This window comes from Hoplias malabaricus, chromosome 5, assembly GCF_029633855.1.
Source record: "Hoplias malabaricus isolate fHopMal1 chromosome 5, fHopMal1.hap1, whole genome shotgun sequence".
Classification (NCBI taxonomy): Eukaryota; Metazoa; Chordata; class Actinopteri; order Characiformes; family Erythrinidae; genus Hoplias; species Hoplias malabaricus.
Genome location: NC_089804.1, coordinates 31,136,244 through 31,158,237, shown reverse-complemented (window position 1 = coordinate 31,158,237; position 21,994 = coordinate 31,136,244). Strand labels below are relative to the sequence as shown.

The following is a 21,994-nucleotide window of genomic DNA, read 5'->3' as shown; positions in this document are numbered from 1 at the left end:
CTTTACCCTCGCTAGGATCCTGGAGTGTGCATGGGAGTTTGCTCAACCAGTCTACATGTGTTTTGTTGATCTGGAGAAGGCATTCGACCGTGTCCCTTGGGGTGTTCTGTGGGGGGTGCTCAGGGAGTATGGGGTACTGGGCTCTTTGCTACGAGCTATCCAGTTCCTGTACAAACAGAGCAGGAGTCTGGTTCGTATGGCTGAGAGTAAGTCTGACTGGTTTCCAGTTGGAGTTGGACTCTGTCAGGGATGCCCATTGTCACCGGTTCTGTTCATAATTTTTATGGACAGAATTTCTCGGCGTAGCCAAGTAGCGGAGGGTGTCTGGTTTGGTGGTCTCAGGATTCCATGTCTGCTTTTTGCAGATGATGTGGTCTTGTTGGCTTCATCGAGCCGGGACCTCCAGCTCTTGCTGGACCAGTTTGCAGCCGAGAGTGAAGCGGTAGGGATGAGGATCAGCACCTTCAAGTCCGAGTCCATGGTACTCAGTCGGAAAAGGGTGGAGTGCTCTCTCCAGGTTGGAAGTGAGATCCTGCCTCAAGTGGAGGAGTTTAAATACCTTGGGGTCTTGTTCACGAGTGAGGGAAAGATGGAGCGTGAGACTGACAGGCGGATCGGTGCAGCGTCAGCAGAAATGCGGGCTCTGTACCGGTCCGTTGTGGTGAAGAGAGAGCTGAGCAATTTACCGTTCAATCTACGTCCCAACCCTCACCTATGGTCACGAGCTTTGGGTAGTGACCGAAAAAAAGAGATCGTGGGTACAAGTGGCTGAAATGAGTTTTCTCCGCAGGGTGTCTGGACTCTCCCTTAGAGACAGGGTTAGGAGCTCGGACATCCGGGAGAGACGCGGAGTGGCACCGCTGCTCCTCCACGTTGAGAGGAGCCAGTTGAGGTGGTTCGGGCATCTGGTCCGGATGCCTCCTGGACGCCTTCCTGGTGAGGTGTTCCTGGCATGTCCAATGGGGAGGAGGCCCCGGGGCAGACCAAGAACACGCTGGAGAGACTACATGCCTCGAGTGGCCTGGGAATGCCTCAGTATACCCCCGGAGGAGCTGGAGGCGGTGGCTGGGGAGAGGGAGGTCTGGGTTTCTTTGCTCCAACTGCTTCCCCCACGACCCGGACCTGGATAAGCGGTAGATAATGGATGGATGGATGGATGGAGGTATGCTGAGGGAGTGTACATACGAAATGAAGGGAAGTCCAAGAACATCCACCAGTTTCAGGTAATGTCCTTGCTCAGTGTGGAGAGCAAGATCTTCAGTATTGTGCCTAAGAGACTCCCCAGCTTCCTTTTGAACAGCAAGTACATCGACATGTCTATGCAGAAGGGAGGAATACCTGGAGTCCCTGACTGCCTGGAACACACAGGTGTGGTAACCCAGCTCATCAGGGAGGCAAATGAGAACAGAGGTGATCTGGCTGTACTGTGGCTGGACCGCACCAATGCATATTGCTCCATACCCATAAGCTGGTGTAGGTCATACTGGAGAAACACGCACCCCTGAAGGTTAAACTCCTAATTCTGGATTATTACAGCAAGTTCATGTGGTCAGCTGACATCTGACTGGCACCTGCTGGAAGTGGGTAAAATCACTAAATGTAACATATCAGTGATGCCGGCATTGAACAAGGGAGCTGAGAAAGATTGTAGAGGCACTTAGCAAGTCTGGAACAAGGCAACCACCTATCAGAGCCTTCATGCATGACCTCATGGTGACAACAACAGCTGTACCTAGAGCCAGGTGGATTCTCCAGGTGTTGGAGAAGATCATGGCATGGGTATGCATGAGTTTTCAACCTGCAGTGTCCAGATCCATGATTCTAAAGAAGGGGAAGGTCACAGACATATTCCGCTTCATGCTGGGAGAACAGCTGATTCCATCAGTCACCGAGAAGCCAGTGAAGAGCCTGGGGAGGGTCTTTAACTGAAGCCTGAATGACATAAACTTGACCAAGGCAACCAGAGCTGATTTAGAGGTCTGGATGAGAACAGTGGAAAAATCTGGGCTTCATGGAACATTCAATGCCTGGATATACAAGTAAGGAATTCTTGCAAGAGTCCTCTGGCAGAGGCTCATCTATGTGGTCCCCATGACTGTGGTTGAAGGTTCTGAGCAAAAAGTAAGCAGCTATCTTTGCTGATGACTGAGTCTGCAATGCAGCCTAAGTAGCTGCTCCAAGGCGTTGGGCGAGGGGCGTTATCGATGGAGACATGACCAAGTCCTAAAATCCATCGCTGAAGCAATCAGCAAGGGGATTAAAGGCAGTCGATGAACCCAAGCTACAGCCAATCAGTTTGTTAATAAAAGACAAAAGTCAGAGAGAACATCAAAGAAACACTCTGCTGGGTTGCTCTCCACTGCCCAAGACTGAGTAATGACATTTGACTTGGAGAGGCAGCTGAAAATTCCATCATACATCACCCAGTCCAAATTGAGACCAGATATCATCTTGGTCTCTGAAACCACAAAGCAATTGGTCTTAGCTGACAGTTCCCTGGGAAGAGAGGATGCACGAGGCACAGGAGAGAAAGAGGGAGAAGTACCAGGAGCTGGTGGAGGATTTTTGGAGGAACTGTTGGAGGAGAAGATGCATGCCAGTGGAAGTGGGCAGTTGAGAATTTGTCAGCCATTCCCTGAATAAGGCCTACGGCACACTGGGCATAATAGGTGACAACTGGAGAAGAGCCATTAACAACAATGCGGAGGCTGCAGAAAAAGCATCCAGATGGCTCTGGCTGAAGAGGGGCAAGAGGTGGAGGTAGTAGAATGCCACTTGGACACAGGCTGGGTTGGCTAGCCTGGATGAGGGTGTCTGTTGTGAGACCCGACCTGTTTGCCTTAAATTTCTCTGTTCCTCTTGTTTACTCATTTATGAATTTTATTATCAGATTCTTATTTTATTTTATTTATTTGTATTTTTTTTCTGGTTTTAGATTATTTAAATGTCTTGTATTCCTTTACAATTTATTTTACTTGATTTTATCATCATTTTCATTACATTATTTCTTTTATATTTTATTTTCCCATATTAAAATGTATTTACATTTCTTTTCTTTTTTCAATCTGTTTATGTAAGTTTGTATTGCCTGGCTTCATTGTAAATGAGGATTTCCCTCAATGTACTTCAAAGTGAAAATAAAGTTTAATTGATTTAAGTGGTCCTAATTGCACAGCCTGAAATTTATTTTTAAGATTTGGAAGAGATAGCACACCCTATATCTTTGGACAATTGTAGTGTTATGTATTTTTGGTTTTCTACCACAGATGGGGACTTGAGTCTGATACTTGAGCTCCAGTCGAATTTAAGTCGCTGAAAGAGTGACTTCAGACTTGACTTGAAACTTGCATTCAAATGACACTGATTCGACTTGAAGAGGCAATATTTAAGCCGATATTTAAAGGAAGACAGTGATGAACAGAGACAGAGAGACTGAGTCAAAATATTCCAAAGACTTGGAGCAACTACACTAAAAGATCTGCCACCCATGGTTGAGTGTCTGGTATATGGGACAATAAGAAGTCCGTTGTTGGTAGATCTAAGTGTGTAAGAGGGATGGTAAGGGAGAATCTGATCAGAAAGATAAGCAGGATGCAAGCCATGTAATGCTTTAAAGGTTACAAGAAGAATTTTATATTTTATCCGAGAAATGAGAGGGAGCCAGTGCAGTTGCTGGAGGACAGGTGTAATATGAGAAGTGCATTTGGTAGATGTAAGAACTCTAGCTGCAGAGTTCTGGATGTACTGGAGACAGTTAATTAATTTGACATGAAGGCCATAGAAAAGGGAGTTATAGTAATCGATTCACGAGAGAATATAGGAATTGATCAACATTTTAGAGTCAGTATCACTAAGCATGTGGCATAATCATGCAATGTTATGCAAATGGGAAAAACACTTTTAGTGGAAGGCTTGATATGAGACTCAAAGGTGAGTGTGAGTTTTTAACAACCTGGACTCGCTTGATAATTGCACCATCAATGAAACAAAGAAATGAGAAAGTGGTGATTTGGCTCCAACTAGTAAAACTTCAATGTAATGAGCATTGAGTCTTAGTTAATTAGTGTGCAGTGTTTTAAATCAACAATATAGAAACTCAATACCAAGCAGTGCTGATATAGATTTAAAGGCCATCAGCATAGCAGTGAAAATTAAGACCATGATAACGGATAATCTGACCAAGTGGGGTATTGTAAATAATGAAGAGGAGAGGTCCAAGGACAGATCCTACGGGGTACACCCTGATCAACAGCGGCCATAGATGATTTCTGAGATTCTAATGCAACGTAATATTGTCTATTTGTGAGATATGACCATAACCAATTAAGAGCTAGGCCAGTAAGATGATAGCCTGGAAATGAGGATGTCATAATTAACAGTGTCAAAGGCTGACGATAGATCTAGAAGAACCAGGACATTGAAAAATCCAGCATTTGTTATAGCATCATTCAGACTTCATTACAGACTTTTACAAGGGTGGTCTACGTGCTGTGCATGGTGCAAAAAACAAGATTGAAAGGGCTCATATAGATGGTGCTTGATAGAAAGTCATGTAACTGGGTGGCTACCACTTTCTTTTATTATCTGGTTAATTTAGCTGACAGCTGTTTAATTTTTACCACTATCTCTTCAGCAAAGCACAACCTACCGAAATAAAGGTACTTTATTTATATACTTTCTTGGTGTTTATAAAAAATAATGGTATTCAAAAAAATTGAATGGTAATTCTGGTGGACATGTAGAAATACAGATTACATTTTACTGTCATTAAACAGAGGTAGCTCACTGTATAATTTTCTCATGAATTTATACTGAATACCTACCGATATGGATTTCTCAAAAATACCCATAATGCCTAAACCATTCCACTGTCATTAAACAGAGGTCTCTCTTGTCTATCAACTGTATGATTTTGGCAGAATTTCACTGTGTACTTTTCTCATAAAGTCATATTAAATACATACAGATACGGATTTCTCAAAAACTACCCATAATGCCTAAACCATTCCACTGTCATTAAACAGAGGGAGCTCTTGGCTATTAACTGTATGATTTTGGTAAGATTTCACTGTATACTTTTCTCAAAGTCATATTAAATACCTAATATTGTGATATGTATATGGATCTCTACCCATAATGCCTAAACCATACCACTGTCATTAAACAGAGGGACCTCTTGGCTATCAACTGTATGATTTTCTCATAAAATCATACTGAATACCTACCAATATGGATTTCTCAAAAAATACCCATAATGCCTAAACCATTACACTGTCATTAAACAGAGGTCCCTCTTGTCTATCAACTGTATGATTTTGGTAAGATTTAACTGTATACTTTTCTCATAAAGTCATACTGAATATTTACCGATATGGATTTCTCAAAAAATACCCATAATGCCTAAACCATTCCACTGTCATTAAACAGAGGGATCTTTTGGCTATTAACTGTATGATTTTGGTAAGATTTCACTGTATACTTTTCTCATAAAGTCATACTGAATATTTACTGATATGGATTTCTCAAAAACTACTCATAATGCCTAAACCATTCCACTGTCATTAAACAGAGGGACCTCTTGGCTATCAACTGTATGATTTTGACAGAATTTCACTGTATATGCTTCGCATAGATAAGAAAGATATTTTCATAACATATGGCAAAAGCATTTGAGTTATAGTTGTATTTCTGTGATGCTTGGAAGGCAGACTGCACAGCTGTTTTTAAACAGAATCTGGAATCACACAGTAATTCAAGTTCTTCATAATTTTGATAATTATTAACGTTCAAGCTGTTAAGATGTTGGAGTGGGGGGCGGGTGGGTTAGAGGTTGGGGGGTATAGGTTGGAAACTAACCCTAGCTGTCTATGTTTTTGAACATAACCTACATGACAACCAATCAAATGAGAGCATCCATCCACTACAGAGCAACCCATAGCCCAGCATGCCATGCTTATGTAACTGCAGGGAAGAGACCACTAATGCAACAGCACAATATATAGTGCCTTGGGAAAGTATTTGCCCCCCTTGAACTTTTCAACCTTTTGCCACATTTCAGGCTTCAGACCTAAAGATATAAAATTTTATTTTTTTTAAAAAAATCAACAACAAGTGGAATACAATCATGAAGTGGAATGAAATTTATTGGATGTGTCAAACTTTTTTAACAAATAAAAAACTGAAAAGTGGGGCGTGCAATATTATTAACGCAAGGGGGCTGAATAATATTGCTCGACTTAAGACTTAAGACTTGACTTGTATAAAATTACTTGTGAATAGCTCTGTTTCCTACCATTCTGGATTCTTCCATTCTGGATTCTACCATTCTTCAAATAATTCTGGAAATTATTTTGTCCCAGATTTGGAACCTTTCCAAAGTGGGGGGAGGGTTAAAATATTTTATAGGTACAAAAGTCTAGGAACAACATTCATTTGAATGATTTCAATTCTAGAACTAAAATATAGTGGTAGGGTAGACCAATTCTCTGTATCTCTTCTAATATGCAGATGAATGAGATTGTTTTGAGCTATGAAATATTCAATATTATTTGTTTAATTAAACCAAAGACAGATTTTGCAATTTGATTTTTAATCTGCAGAAGCTATGGGTTTTAGGCTAACTACAACAACCAAAATATACAGCATTTAGTTCTGAGCCCACAATGTGACTGACTGAGAGATGTTCCAGGAGTCCCAATACTGCATGATTATGGCATTCTGACCAAAACACTTTTGGTATTGTTCTGCAAAATACATGTAATCGAGCAGCGGCACCAGTGCTTAAAAGAAACAGTGGGGTCCCTAGATTTTTTCAGCCTGATATATTGCTTTGATCTGAAGACACTGTAAATAGGCTATAAACTTTAACAAATTGTGGAGTATGTACACTTAGTAGATGGTCCCTTAACTATGTACAAACAAACGGTTTACTGCCTTGTTAAACTGTCCTGTAATTTGTTCCCTCAATTTAATAATCCGTTCCCTCAGTTTAGCAATCTGTTCCCTCGATTTAGTAATTAGTTCCCTCAATTTAACAATCTGGTTCCTCAGTTTAGTTCCCTCAATTTAAATTAGTTTAAATTGCTCCCTCAATTTAAAAATCGTTTTCAGACAGACATGACAGAGGCTATGCATTAAGACACACATTTGGTGTCTTGTTTTCATTCCTTATTTACATGTTACAACCACTTTATAGACTAAATCATTAATTGTTCAGGTAGAGGAATTTGTGAATATAGGCATAATTTTGAATCCAAAAGGACTTTTAGCTGAGTGAGTTTGCTGCAGCATGCATTCAGCTGGAGGTGGGATAAGGGGCTCCTGTTGTTCATGCACACAGCCGTGGCTAAAATCACATCTCATTCTCAAGCAAATTTTTCAATAAAATCCAATTTATCTGCTATTGTCATTATTTCTCAATTACCACGTTAAAATAAAATCTCACCTTTTGGACAGAAGTCATCTCAACCCAGGAAAATGACATAAAATCATGCAATACCTTATGTTGTCCACAAGATGGCAATAAGCTTTCATTTGACACCTCATTCAAGGTAACAGAGCATTGTGTGTGACATAAGGGGACCCTAATTTTTGCAAACAGGACACATAGTTACACACATAGTAAGACCATTATTACTTGTCAGAACCAAATATTGCCCAATATAGCTTGTCATGTCTATAACACAATCCATGCAATGTATGTTTTATAATCAATTAATATTCACATAAGCTACACTACTCCAAAAGAAAGCGGACAGTTCCAGCTTGTCACTTTCATCTTGTATCTATAAAGTATTGTACCTTTATTTCATAAGCTACTAGGCTACGCTTTGATTCAGACAACATACAATTAAGTGAATATGCATAAGTAAATAGATACATAGGTAAATTAATCAGATAATTACAAATAAAGAAGCAGCTCTACAATGGTGCCGACGGGAGTAATCCTGTCCACACTATTATTTTATATTCCAAAACAGTTGGGACACTAAACAAATTGTGAATAAAAACCGAATGCAATGATGTGGAGGTGCCAACATATAATATAATATTCAGAATAGAACACAAATCACAGATCAAAAGTTTAAACTGAGAGAATGTATCATTTTAAGGGAAAAATATGTCGTTTCAAAATTTCATGGTGTCAACAAATCCCCAAAAAGTTGGGACAAGGCCATTTTTTACCACTGTGTGGCATCCCCCCTTCTTCTTACAACACTCAACAGACGTCTGGGGACAGAGGAGACCAGTTTCGCAAGTTTAGAAATAGGAATGCTCTCCCATTAATGTCTAATACAGGCCTCTAACTTTTCAATCGTCTTGGGCCTTCTTTGTCGCACCTTCCTCTTCATGATGCGCCAAATGTTCTCTATAGGTGAAAGATCTGGACTGCAGGCTGGCCATTTCAGTACCCGGATCCTTCTCCTACGTAGCCATGATGTTGTGATTACTGCAGAATGTGGTCTGCCATTATCTTGTTGAAAAATGCAGGGTCTTCCCTGAAAGAGATGACGTCTAGATGGGAGCATATGTTGTTCTAGAACCTGAACATAGTTCTCTGAATTAATGGTGCCTTTCCAGACATGCAAGCTGCCCATGCCACAAGCACTCATGCAACCCCATGCCATCAGTGATGCAGGATTCTGAAAGGAGCGTTGATAACAACTTCTGTTATCCTTGTCCTTTCTGGTCCAGATGAGATGGCGTCCCAGTGTTCGATAAAGAACTTCAAATCGTGACTCATCTGACCACAGAACAGTCTTTCATTTTGCCACACCCCATTTTAAAAGACCCCTGGCCCAGTGCAAACGTCTGACCTTCTGGAGCTTGCTTAGAAATGGCTTCCTCATTGCACTGTAGAGTTTCAGCTGGCAACGACGGATGGCACGGTGGAATGTGTTCACTGACAATACTTTCTGGAAGTACTCCTGAGCCCATTCTGTTATTTCCTTGACAGTGGCATTCCTGTTTGAGGTGCAGTGACGTTTAAGGGCCCGGAGATCACAAGCATCTAGTAGAGTTTAACGGCCTTGACCCTTACGCACAGCAATTGTTCCAGATTCTCTGAATTTTTTGATGATTTTATGCACGGTTGATGATGATAACTTCAAAGTCTTTGCTATTTTACGCTGGGTAACACCATTCTTGTATTGCTGCACTATATTTCTGTGCAACAATGGTGGAATTGGTGATCCTCTTACCATCTTGGCTTCAGAGAGACACTCTGAGAAGCTCTTTTTATACCCAATCATGTTGTCAATTGACCTAATTAGTTTTAATTGGTCTTCCAGCTGTTCGTTATATGCTCAGTTTCCTTTTTCCAGCCACTTATTGCTACTTGTACCAACTTTTTTGGGATTTGTTGACACTGTGAAATTTTGAATCAACATATTTTTCCTTTAAAATGTTACATTTACTCCGATTAAACTTTTGATCTGTCATCTATGTTTTATTATGAATAAAATATTGACATTTGCCATTTCCACATCATTGCAATCAGTTTTTATTCACAGTTTGTTTAGTGTCCGAACTTTTTTGGAATCCGGTTTGTATATATATATATATAGCCCTGTGAAGGACTGGCACCCCCTCCAGGGTGTATTCCCGCCTTGTGCCCAATGATTCCAGGTAGGTTCTGGACCCACCGCGACCCTGAACTGGATAAACAGTTACAGATAATGAATGAATGAATGAATGAATATATATATATATATATATATATATATATATATATATATATATATATATATATATATATATATATTGTAGTGGAGTATGGATCCGGATCAAGAAATGAAAAATTAAGACTCTGACTCTCCATTCTGTTTTGTATGGAGGGAGAAGACGGGTCCTGCATTCCACAGAGTGTGTGTGTGTTGAAAGACTACGCACCCCCACACACACGCACACACACACACACACACACACACACACACACACACACACCTATATCTGATATCGAAGGCTAAGCAGAACACTTTTCAGTGACCCCCAGGATGGCACTGAGTGGTCTTCTTCAAACTTTATGATGACCAGATGACTAAGACGCCCTTCTTCTGACACTAAGTCGTACCCCCCAATTTTATGACCCCATTAAGCCTAAAAGATCAATCAGAGCCTTGGAGACCGGGATTAAAGAACCTCAGCGTTTATTATGATCAGCGTCGGACTGGTGAACAGCAATCTTATCGCAAAATCAACAGATGGATCGGACGCATATGTTTCTGCTGAAACTAAGCATGTATTATGCAATGTGTTATTAATGTTATCCTGTTATTCTCCGGTGACTGTCTACTAACTAACCGAGTAATGTGAATTACTGTTTTAATCACGAGGAAAAATTCCTGTCTCAATTTATAAAAATGAATTAATCTCTAACATCTAGAATAGTTGATAATATACTCGATCTATATATATATATATATATATATATATATATATATATATATATCTATAAAAATACTCCAGTATACTCATTATGCTATATTCAAGTATGTATGAAGTATTTTTATTCATTGAGGTTATGTATTCGCCCAGAAAATGTGACCTTTTTCTTTCTCTGGAACTGGAGACGGTCACGTGGACTCCCAGGAGCCAATCAGAGGACGGAGACCTCCCAAATGGGCGTGACCGCGCCACCTATGAAAAAGGGAGTCGCGTTCCCTTACGCATTTTCTTCTCGCTTACGCTTTTTCCTCTTCTTGCACTCTCGATTCTTAAGCTCTCATTTTCACTCCTTGTTTTCTCTCTCCACTGACAAAGCCGACTCTTCCAAAGACTCTTAAAAGAAGACATACCTTCGTAAAATTAATATTAGCTAATTAATTCCAATAGCTCCTGAAGATCGGATGAAACAGAACGCTTCCTTGCAACGCTCTCCCTCACTCCGGGAAAACCAGCCAGGCCAGCAGCTCTCTGTGAAGGGAATCCCCGACTGACGTCACTCCATCTAAAGGATGCTGAAAGTGGCTGACCCATCCTGGAGGGAATTCCCTCACTAACTAGCCTACCTCCAGCTGTGACAAGTCAAGCACCGGAAGAACAGTTTGAAAATCTGCTGGACCCATCAGCTCGGTTGTGAGTTGCACCAAAGAGTAAGCAAATTCCTCATTTTCAGAAGCTGATGCCGAATTAAGTCTCTTGATAAATTTATACACTAATTAAATCATTTAGCAACACATTATTCACAAGTCATATAGCCTAGCCAATTATTAAATTCGAACTGGTTTCACCTGCGTTGATTCCGTGAGATTTTGATGATTGTGCTATGTTTATAAACAATTATCATTCCTTCTAATAAAGTATTTCCATTAATTGAAATAATACAGTGTGTGGAGTTTGTTCCTTAAGAGTCTGAAAATCCTGAGAACTCATCCCTAGTGTTGAAAGTATTTCAATCTCTGATAAATTATTAATATTTTTGTCATTTAATTCTGTAATAATAATAATTATTATTATTATAAGTGATAATCACCATTAAACATAACCAACTCAAATACTGTTACTACGCTACTATTTATATATATATTTGTGGCCACTCACATCAGTCATGGCTTTTTTGGCTTTCTCTTCTGCATTTCTGCATTCCTGCACTGCTTCATCCACTTCACCTGACAGCACTGATAGATCACTCTCCAGCTTTTTCTTCTGGTTAATCAATGCTGTGTTCTAAACAAACACAGACAAATATACATTCATTACAAAAACTCATTCTCACAATCTACTTTTTGAAAATGTCTGTATTTTTCAAAGGAAAATTGGTGGTTTCCTGTGTACAGTTTATAATTAATGTGTGATGCTTGTGTTGATCACCTGTGAGTGCAGCAGGTTTACTCTTTCCATTGCCTCCAACAACTCATGTTCAGCCAGTTTTCGGGCACGGTCAGTCTGTTCCAGCTGACCCCTTAGCTCTTCCACTTCTGCAGCAAGCAAATTGTTCCTACGGTCAGTGACGGCCACCTGCTCCTTTAGGTCCTCATTTTTATGAATTGTTTCATCAAGTTCTATCTGCAGGTCCTGTAGTTAAACATTTTAGCTCATGTTAATAATAAAAAATGTCATATGTATCAGCTAAGAGTGTTTGATACATTTGTTATGTTTTGTTTCAATTTTGTGTGTGAAATTCTAAAAATTGAACTAAAGAACAGTTATACAAAAGTTCTCCTGAACATTATGGAATATATGATATCACAGTTTTTGTGTTGCATCCAAAACTACCTTACTGTATATAGTACAATATGCACTTTTAATGCTGGTTTACCATTATTTTGAAAAACCAATGCAACATCTAACAGTATTTGAATTGTGCAGTTACATACACCGGTTCACAACTACATACATACCCATATATGTATTGTTAAATAAAGTGAAACCAATTATTTGCAAATTATAATCCAATAACAGGAAAAACTTTTGTTCTTACAAAATTTTATTGATCTACATAAGATTTGTATTACAAAACTTTTTTGTCCATGTATAATTAGGTCAACATGGTGTCATAGACAAGGAAAAGCAAGGCAAGTTTATTTAAAGATTACCTTTCATACACAAGGGCAATTAAAAGAAAACATGATTAGAAATATTCAAACAATTAAAATGATACAATAAAAGAAAGAAAAAAAACACTAATGTGAGAATAAAATGTGAGGAGTATTTTAAACTGAGCTGTAAGCATGCTCAAAGAAGAATACCTTCAATCTTGATTTAAAAGTGTCTAAAATCTTTTCTAATCATCTCAGTAAGCTGGTTCCAGTGTAAGCAGTTATCATTTGGTGACTAAACAACATTCAAGTACCTCTGTGCAGGTCTGAAAGGGACACCACAGATATTCCTAGTAACAGTCTACAGGCCTCCAAAGTACAGTGCTAATTTTATTGACGAATTTACAGAGATGCTGTCTTTTATTTCTATGGACTTCGACCATTTTGTTATTGCTGGTGACTTTAACATACATATTGACAATCCCAAGGACTCTTTTAGCCTTTCACAGGAAAAAAATGGCGCCGAGGATGGCAGCCACGGTGACGAGCTCCTCCGTGTTATGTTTGTTTTTGTTAATTAATGTTGTCTATTGTACCTCAAACTTGGTCAGCTGGAACAGAGAACAGTTACTAACCGCCAGGGACAACATTTCTCCTGATTTTATGCCGGAATTTATTCAAGAACCTTCAGAGTGTGTGGAAATCTTTGCAACGGCCGCGCTGACGCTGCTCGGCCTCGCAAGGAGACGCTGGAGGCGCAGACGAAGGGGCAGATGCACGGGGGCGCTCGTGCGTCTCAGGCAGCGTGGGCCTCGCACACCTCTACCATCATTATTCCTCTCCAACCTCCGATCTCTCAGCAACAAAACTGAGGAACTACTCCTGCTCCACCGGACCAACAAGGACTTCTCCTCTGCTTCTGCCCTCTGCTTCATGGAGACCTGGCTGAACGAGCTGATCCCGGACAGTGCGCTGGACGTACCGGGCTTCCAGCTACTGAGAGCGGACAGAAACGTGGAACGTAGCGGGAAGAGTAGGGGAGGAGGAATCTGCTTCTACATCAACGAGCGCTGGTGTAGAGACACTACAGTATTGTTAACATCATGCTCTCCTCATCTGGAGTCTTTCTTCATTAACTGTCGACCGTTTTACTCTCCCAGAGAATTCAGTTCCTTCATTCTGGCCGGCGTGTACATTAGGCCGAGCGCGTGCACCAGCGACGCGCAGAGACAACTGGCCGAACAGATAATGCTGCTGATCATTCTGGGGGACTTTAACAGCGCTAACTTCACGAAGGAGATGCCCAAATACAGGCAACATATCGCGTGCGCTACACGTGAAGGCAACACACTAGACAAAGTGACTGTTGCGCGCGCCGCTCTTGGGCTCTCCGATCACAGCCTCGTTCACCTCATTCCCACGTACTGGCAGAAACTCAAAACCAACAAGCCGGCCATTACAACAGTGAAGAGGTGGACCAGTGGAGACATAGAGAAGCTGCAGGGCTGCTTCGAATCCACAAACTGGGCTGTGTTTGAGGAGGCGACAGACGGACTGGACGAATACACAGACGCTGTGACATTATATATAAGCATCTGTGAAGACAGCTGTATTTCAACTAGAACACGTGTTAAACACAGTAACAGCAAACCCTGGTTTTCTATAGAACTGAAACAGCTTAGGCAAGAGAAGGAGGTCGCATTCAGGAGTGGAGACAGAGCTGTCTACAAAAAAGCCAAGTACAGATTGGAGAAAGGGGTTAAAGCAGCGAAAATAAAGTTCTCAGAGCAGCTGGATAACCACATCACAGCTAACGACCCATCGTCAGCCTGGAACAGTCTTCAGCTTCTCACTGGCTACAAGGTGAGAAATACCCCCCTCCACCTGAACGACCGTCAGCTCACCAACGACCAGAATGAGTTCTTCTGCAGATTTCAAACAATAGACAATCAGCAGACTCTCTCACCCCATCATCAACCCCCCTCCTCCCCCACACTGGCTCTCACACCTCCACCCCCAGCTTGTCTCACCATCAGCCTGCAGGACGTCCACAGACTCTTCAGCAGACAGAAGGTGAAGAAAGCCCCGGGACCTGATTCAGTCTCTCCATCCATCCTAAAACACTGCTGTGACCAACTAGCACCAGTCTTCACCAGCATCTTCAACAGATCACTGGAGCTCCGTTGTGTTCCAGCCTGCTTCAAGACCTCCACCATCATTCCAGTCCCCAAGAAATCCACCATCACTGGATTTAATGATTACAGACCTGTCGCCCTGACATCTGTGGTCATGAAGGTCTTTGAACGCCTGGTCTTAGCCCACATAAAGACCATTACAGACCCCCTGCAGTTTGCATACAGAGCAAACAGATTTGTTGATGATGTGGTCAACCTAACTCTCCACTTCATCCTTCAGCATCTGGACAGCCCTGGAACCTACGCTCGGGTTCTGTTTGTTGACTTTAGCTCGGCTTTCAACACCGTTGTGCTGCAGCTACTTCAAAGCAAACTGTCCCAGCTGTCAGTGCCGGACTCCATGTGTCAGTGGATTGCAAACTTCCTTACAGACAGAAGACAGTATGTGCGGCTTGGGAAACACACCTCAGACCTTCGAACACTCAGCACTGGAGTTCCACAAGGGTGTGTTCTTTCACCCCTTCTCTTCAGCCTTTACACCAACGACTGTGTCTCCAAGGAACCAGCTGTAAAGCTCCTGAAGTTTGCAGATGATTCTACTCTGGTGGGCCTCATAGCCAATAGTGATGAGTCTGCTTACAGAAAGGAGGTTGGTCAGCTGGTGTCCTGGTGTAGTGACAACCACTTGCTGCTGAACACAGACAAGACTGTAGAGATGGTGGTGGATTTCCGACGCAACCCACCCCCTGTATCCCCCCTCTACATCAATGGCACCGCAGTTTCCACTGTAGAGTCACTCAAGTTCCTGGGCACCACCATATCCAGGGACCTGAAGTGGGAGAGGAACACCGTCTCCATCACCAAGAAAACTCAGCAGAGAATGTTCTTCTTGAGACAGCTAAAGAAATTTGACCTGCCACAGACCCTGATGATCCAGTTCTACACAGCAATCATCGAGTCCATCATCACCTCATCCATAACCACCTGGTTTGGTTCCTCTACCTCACAAGAAAGAGCCAGGCTCCAGCGCATCATCAGATCAGCAGAGAAGATCATTGGATGTAACCTGCCAACGCTTCAGGAGATCCACACCAGCAGGGTGAGGAAACGCGCTCGTAAAATTACGCTTGACCCCTCACATCCTGGACATCACCTTATCCAGACTCTCCCTTCTGGTAGAAGACTAAGGACCATCAAAACCAGCACAACACGACATGCTAACAGCTTCTTTCCCAGAGCTGTAGCTCTCCTCAACCACAGTGAACACCTCGGAGTCTCCAAACCACTGAACTAAACCGACTGGACCGATTCTTGAGCAATTTTAACTTCAAGATTGTACTTTTTGCAGTGTGTCTCTTCCAAAATCACAACAGCTATAACCAGCAAACAAACATAGAAAATTTAGGAAATCTTACCAGAAGAGATTTCAGAGTCACCGCTCTGATCAATAGTAATTTCTTCTCCATCGGAGTCACAGGGGTTGACATGGTTGAGGATCATGTCCAAAGCCTGCTACTGTAAACCTTTGCCATCTTTGCTTCTCGGTCAACAGAGTTAGTGAAATATGTGGTGATGTGGCTTTTTATCCACATGGAGGTGGATACATACATAATCGTTATCATCATCGTTCACGCTATCACCCACCACACCCATCCCTGTTCACTGTTACCTGGTACTGGCATATTTCCACCTAATGGCTGCAACAACAACATTTTTAAAATAAATATAGAACCCATCTCAGTTACCTCCATCGTGTATATTTGTAATATTGTATTATAGTGAGAAAGGTTTATTCTATTTTATTTCACTCAGCATGTAGCCAGATAGGCTATTTACTTTGGTGCAGTTTATTATATAAAGTTTACACACTTTATTAACAAGTTTTCCTGTGTCTGCAGTCATCTTTCTCTTTATTCTAAAACTGACACAAAGACATTTGAACTATAATTTCAAAACATCTCAAGTCTGCCTCCTTTGTACTAATTTTGGATTGTTTTCTCACTGATGATTTGTCAAAATAGCCAAAGTTAAAATTTTTTAACCATTATTTTAAGTAAATTTGCCTTTTGAAAAACTGACTCCTTTGTACTAATGTAGGATTGTTTTCACAGTGCAAAAAGTGGCATATTGATTAGTCAAAATAGCTCTGATATGTTGTAACCTTATTTTAAGTAGTTTTTGTCTTTTGAAAAACTGCCAATAGGTAAAGATATTTTTACATAAATTTATACAAAAAACAACCCTCAGCTACTTGTAAAAAGGACATTTTTACTTAAACTTTTTAAAACTCAAGTAAAAGAATATTATCAGGACATTTTTTCTTGTTTTAAGTCAAAATATCTCACCTCATTGGTTTTTCTTGAGAAGTAAATATGACTCAAATTAAACTTAAATACTATTTTTGAGCAATTTTTACTTAACTGATTTTTTAATTTATATTTCTCAAGGTTTTTGTAGGTTTCACATCAAATAATATTGCATTAGATCAACAAATATAAACTAAAAAGCTTAAATAATTCTTTATTGTGTGTATTCTAAATAAACAAGTATTATTTCATTATATTTTTAAAAGATTATAATAATAATTATTATCAGCAGCTGAAAAAACTGCCAAAGTTCCAAAATATTTTTTATTTGTTGAGACTGTTGCCCTGAACTAAACTCCTGAAAGTCTGTGCCTGCTGTGACTCTCAGAGCTTTGTCAGTCAACACAGTTCACACTATCACCCATCCCCCCGTTTTAGCACCTAGTAGTGGCTTAATGTACATAACAAAAGGTGGCCTAATGGGTTGCAAATTACCCCAGCACTGCCATTTGGCAGCCTCTGGTAGAAAAAGGGGGTATATGAAATCCTGGTAGTTCTAGTGTTAACTGCACTGAACAGGACACTTTACTCACTTGCACTATGCTATTTTGCACAGCTGTACAGACGTTCTATTTCTGTAACTCCTACAACAATATATAATATAACCTACTTTAAGAATATTTGGAAACATTTATATTCATACTCATATCTGTACAGTATAGATTTTATATTTTATGTTGTCTAATTTATGTCTTAACGCTCTTTTTTTCTAGTACTTAACTGTATTCTTTAGTTTATTTATTGTTTATTGTACCTCCTTTAGAGTTATGTTTGTTAACAGTCTGTGTTACATGTCATACATGTGTTGCTGTCACCAAGACAAATTCCTAGTATGTTTAACATACCTGGCGAAATAAAGAGATTCTGATTCTGATTACAGGGAGTATACATTGTCATGGTCACACGTTGGATGTCGTTATCTCAAAGAGTCTCAACATATCGGCCACTGTGAAGGATGTCGTGTTGTCAGATCACTACCGTGTGTTCTTTGATATGTGGGCCTCACCAGTCATCACAGGCAGAAGAGTTTGTGTCAAGAAAAGGATTATAAAGGACGGCACAGCTACACTTTTCATGAGTAAAATGTGCACTACACCATGTGAAATAATCCAACTCTGTTGATGATCTGCTGAATAGTTTTAATTAAAAAATTGTCAGTGTTATGGATGAGAAGGTTATGCAAACAGAAAGCACCATGGAGAAATGCTTCTGTTTTTCAGATCCAAAAGAGGGACTGTCAAAGGCAGAACTCAGATGGCGTAAAAAAAGTCTCATATTCACAAAGAAATCTATAAAGATAGGCTATGTGAATACAACACGATAATATGCAAAACACAACAATCCTATTTCTCTAGCATCATGAACAACAGCAAAATCCTCTTCACCATGGTTGACAGACTTACTAACTCACCCACACCAATGGACCCTGAATTAGTATCAACTGAGAGATGTAATGAGTTTGTATTCTTTTTTAACACTAAAATCCAGAATATCAGACAAGTGATTAATACATCTATATCCAACAATGAGTCTGTACCATCTACATCACCTCATAGACTCCTTAGTTAAAACGGCAGAGTTCAGTACTGTAAATAGTGAAATTTTAATTGATACAGTTAGTCATATCAAACCATCCACTTGCAGTCTTGACACACTACCAACCAAATTTTTAAAGAGTGTGTTTCACACTATAGCACCAGACTTACTCCACATTGTCAAACTCACTCATGTCAGGGGTCTTTTCCGAGCTTAGTAAAAACTGCAGTTGTAAAGCCTCTTATAAAAAAGAAAAATTTAGAATCATCTCAGATAAGTAACTACAGACAAATTTCTAATGTACTGTTCATTGGCAAAATCATTGAGGAAAATAGTTTTAAGGCAAATCACTAATTTCTTGTCCATTAACAGTAGCCTAGACAAATTCCAATCCGGTATTTCTGGTCTAATCACAACACTGAAACTGCTCTAATCAAGGTCATCAATGACATTCGCTTAAATACAGAGGCTGGAAAGGTATTTCTTCTATTACTTCTTGACCTTAGTGCTGCCTTTCATACCACTGGCCATAAGATTATTATAGATAGACTCGCAAACTCGGTTGGACTCTCAGGAACAGTCCTGAAGTTAGTTTCTTACCTGGAAGGCAAGAACTACTTTGTAGAAATAGAAAATAATATTTCAGAGAACTTGCCAGTGACCTGTGGTGTCCCCCAGGGTTCTATTCCTGGTCCACTTTTATTTAATTTATACATGCTCCCTCTTGGCCAGATTCTACAGGACTATGGGCTGTCCTATCACAGCTATGCAGATTCTACTCAGATTTATATGGCCCTGTCCCCAGACGACTCTGTTCCAGTTTAATCATTAAGCAAGTGCCTTCAACACATCACTAACTGGACGGGACATAACTTTCTGCAGCTGAATAAAGATAAAACAGAAATTATACTATTTTGGAACAGCGATGAAAGACAAAGATTGGCTGCTTATCTGGACTCGAGAGCACTCAAATCTAAGGAACTGGCAAAGAACCTTGGTGTATTTGTGGACTCAGATCTCAGTTCTGGTAGTCATATTAAAGTGGTTACTAGAGCAGCATTTTTCCATCTTAAGAACATCAGTAAAATTAGATATTTTCCGACTAAACCTATCCATGCTTTTATTTCTAGCAGGATTGATTACTGTAATGGTCTCATAAATGGACTTCCAAAAAAGACCATTAAACAGCTTCAGCTGATTCAAAATGCAGCTGCCAGAGTTCTCACTAGGAACAAAAAAGAGATCACATCACCCCCATTCTCAAATCCTTACACTGGATACCAGTCGGTTACAGAATAGACTTTAAGGTGTTATCACTGGTTTATAAATGTCTTAATGCGGTAGGACCAGTGTATTTATCAGATCTGCTACAGAGATATGAGCTGAACAAAGATCTCAGATGTTTAGTAACTTGTCAGTTAGTCCTGCCTCAGGTGAAAACTAATGGAGAAGCAGTGTTTAGCTACTATGCCGCTCTTAAATGGAACCAGCTGACTGAGAACATTAGAAGAGCCCCGACTTCAGACACTTTAAATCAAGACTTAAAACATTCCTGTTTGAGCAGGCTTACAGCTCAGTTTAAAATACTCTGCACTTTTATTCAGTAACAACACTTTAGTTCTTTTCTTTTATTGTATCATTTTAAATTGTTTTAATCAATTTTATCATGTTTTGTATTACTCTTTTTACATATTTCTTTTTATTGCACTATTTAAATTGTTTTATTGAATTACGATGTTTTTTATTTTTTTATGATTTTTATTCTTGCTTTTAATTTAACATTTTTTTCTGTAAAGCACTTTGAATTGCTTTTGTACAAAAGATGCCTTGCCATACTATATGTTTTGGCTTTAATTTAATACTTTAAGTATTTTTCCCAATATGGACCTGTGAGAGATTGTCTAAAACTACGTCAGGAAAATAGCAATGCCAACGTAGAGATTTCAGTTTCTTCTGTCCCCCTCCAACATTTGATGTTGCTTTGGTACTGCTTTTTAGGGAAATAGGTGGATATGTTTTTGAACATATAGCTTTAAACTGGCCAAAAGATGTATGGTCCCTTTTGTTACAGTGCCAGTTGTTAGGCAAGGCTCAGTAGGTGTGCTCAACTCTGCCATTACAGGATAGCTAGCAGTATGATGCTGTTAAAGCTTATAAAATACAGTGGTATGAAAAAGTTTGGGCACCCCTTACAATTTTCAGGATTTTACTTTATAATCATTGGTTGTTTGGATCAGCAATTTCAGTTAAATATATTGTATAGCATATGACCACAGTAATATTTGAAAAGTGAAACGAAGTTCATAGGATTTACAGAAAGTGTCCAATAATTATTTAAACAAAATTAGGCAGGTGCATAAATTTGGGCACATCATCAGAAAAATTACATCAATATTTAGTATATCCAATATTGAGTATCCAGCCTGGCACCAATTCTTGAATATTTTTCTTAAGAATCTGCTGATATTGACGGGAATCCACAGTACCTGCACTGGCCACACGGCCACACAGCCCCACAGCATTATTTTTATTGTGAATTAGAAAATTTTACTAGGAGTAGCAAGTGGTTATCTTGGACTGCTGTGTTCTTTTTCCGCCATGCAAACCACCCCTGTTTATGTCACAATAACTCAATTTTAGTTTCATCAGTCCACAGCACCTTATTTCAAAATGAAGCTGCCTTGTCAAAACGTGTTTTAGCATACCTCAAGGGACTCGGTGTGTGGCGTGTGCGCAGAAAAGGCTTCTTCTGCATAACCTCCCCCTATAGCCTTTCTTTGTGCAAAGTGCGCTGAATATTTGAATGATGCACAGTGACACCATCTACAGCAAGATGATGTTGTAGGTCTTTAGAGCTGGTCTGTGGGTTGACTATGACTGTTCTCACTATTCTTTGCCTCTGCTTATCTGAGATTTTTCTTGGCCTGCCACTTTGGGTCTTAACTAGAACTGTGCCTATGGTCTTCCCTTTCTTCACTATGTTCCTCACAATGGAAACTGACAGTTGAAATCTCTGAGATAGCTTTTTGTACTCTTTCCCTAAACCATCATGTTGAACAATCTTTGTTTTCAGGTCTTCTGAGAATTGTTTCGAGGCTCCCATGTGGCCACCTTAACCATTTCTAATAATTGGATTCACCTATGTCAAGGGTCTATGAGCTTACAAAACAAATTTTGTGTTCCAATAAATTGTACATATGGAATTCAAATCTATAAAACCACAAGGGTGCCCAAATTTATTCACCTACCTAATTTTGTTTAAATAATTATTGTACACTTTCTGTAACTCCTATAAACTTCATTTCATGTCTCAAATATCACTGTGTTTGTCTGCTATATGATATATTTAACTGAAATTGCTGATCTGAACAACCAATGATTTATAAAGGAAAATCATGATAATTATCAGGGGTGCTCAAACTTTTTCTTACCACTGTATGTGCATATGAACTTGTGCCTGAAGCATACTGACAAAAAT

The 21,994-nt window shown here is 39.9% G+C and overlaps 1 protein-coding gene across 1 annotated transcript in view; it reads right to left on the bottom strand.

Moving 5' to 3' along the window:
* The window catches only part of LOC136697847 (myosin-7-like), a 182,147-nt gene that overhangs the window by 7,738 nt on the left and 152,415 nt on the right, over positions 1–21,994 (bottom strand). Inside the window, exons 35-36 of the mRNA XM_066673137.1 lie at positions 11,812–12,015; positions 11,542–11,667 (exon numbers count right to left, since the gene is read on the bottom strand). Coding sequence (XP_066529234.1) covers positions 11,542–11,667; positions 11,812–12,015 — 330 coding nt within the window. The remainder of the gene's footprint in view (positions 1–11,541; positions 11,668–11,811; positions 12,016–21,994) is intronic.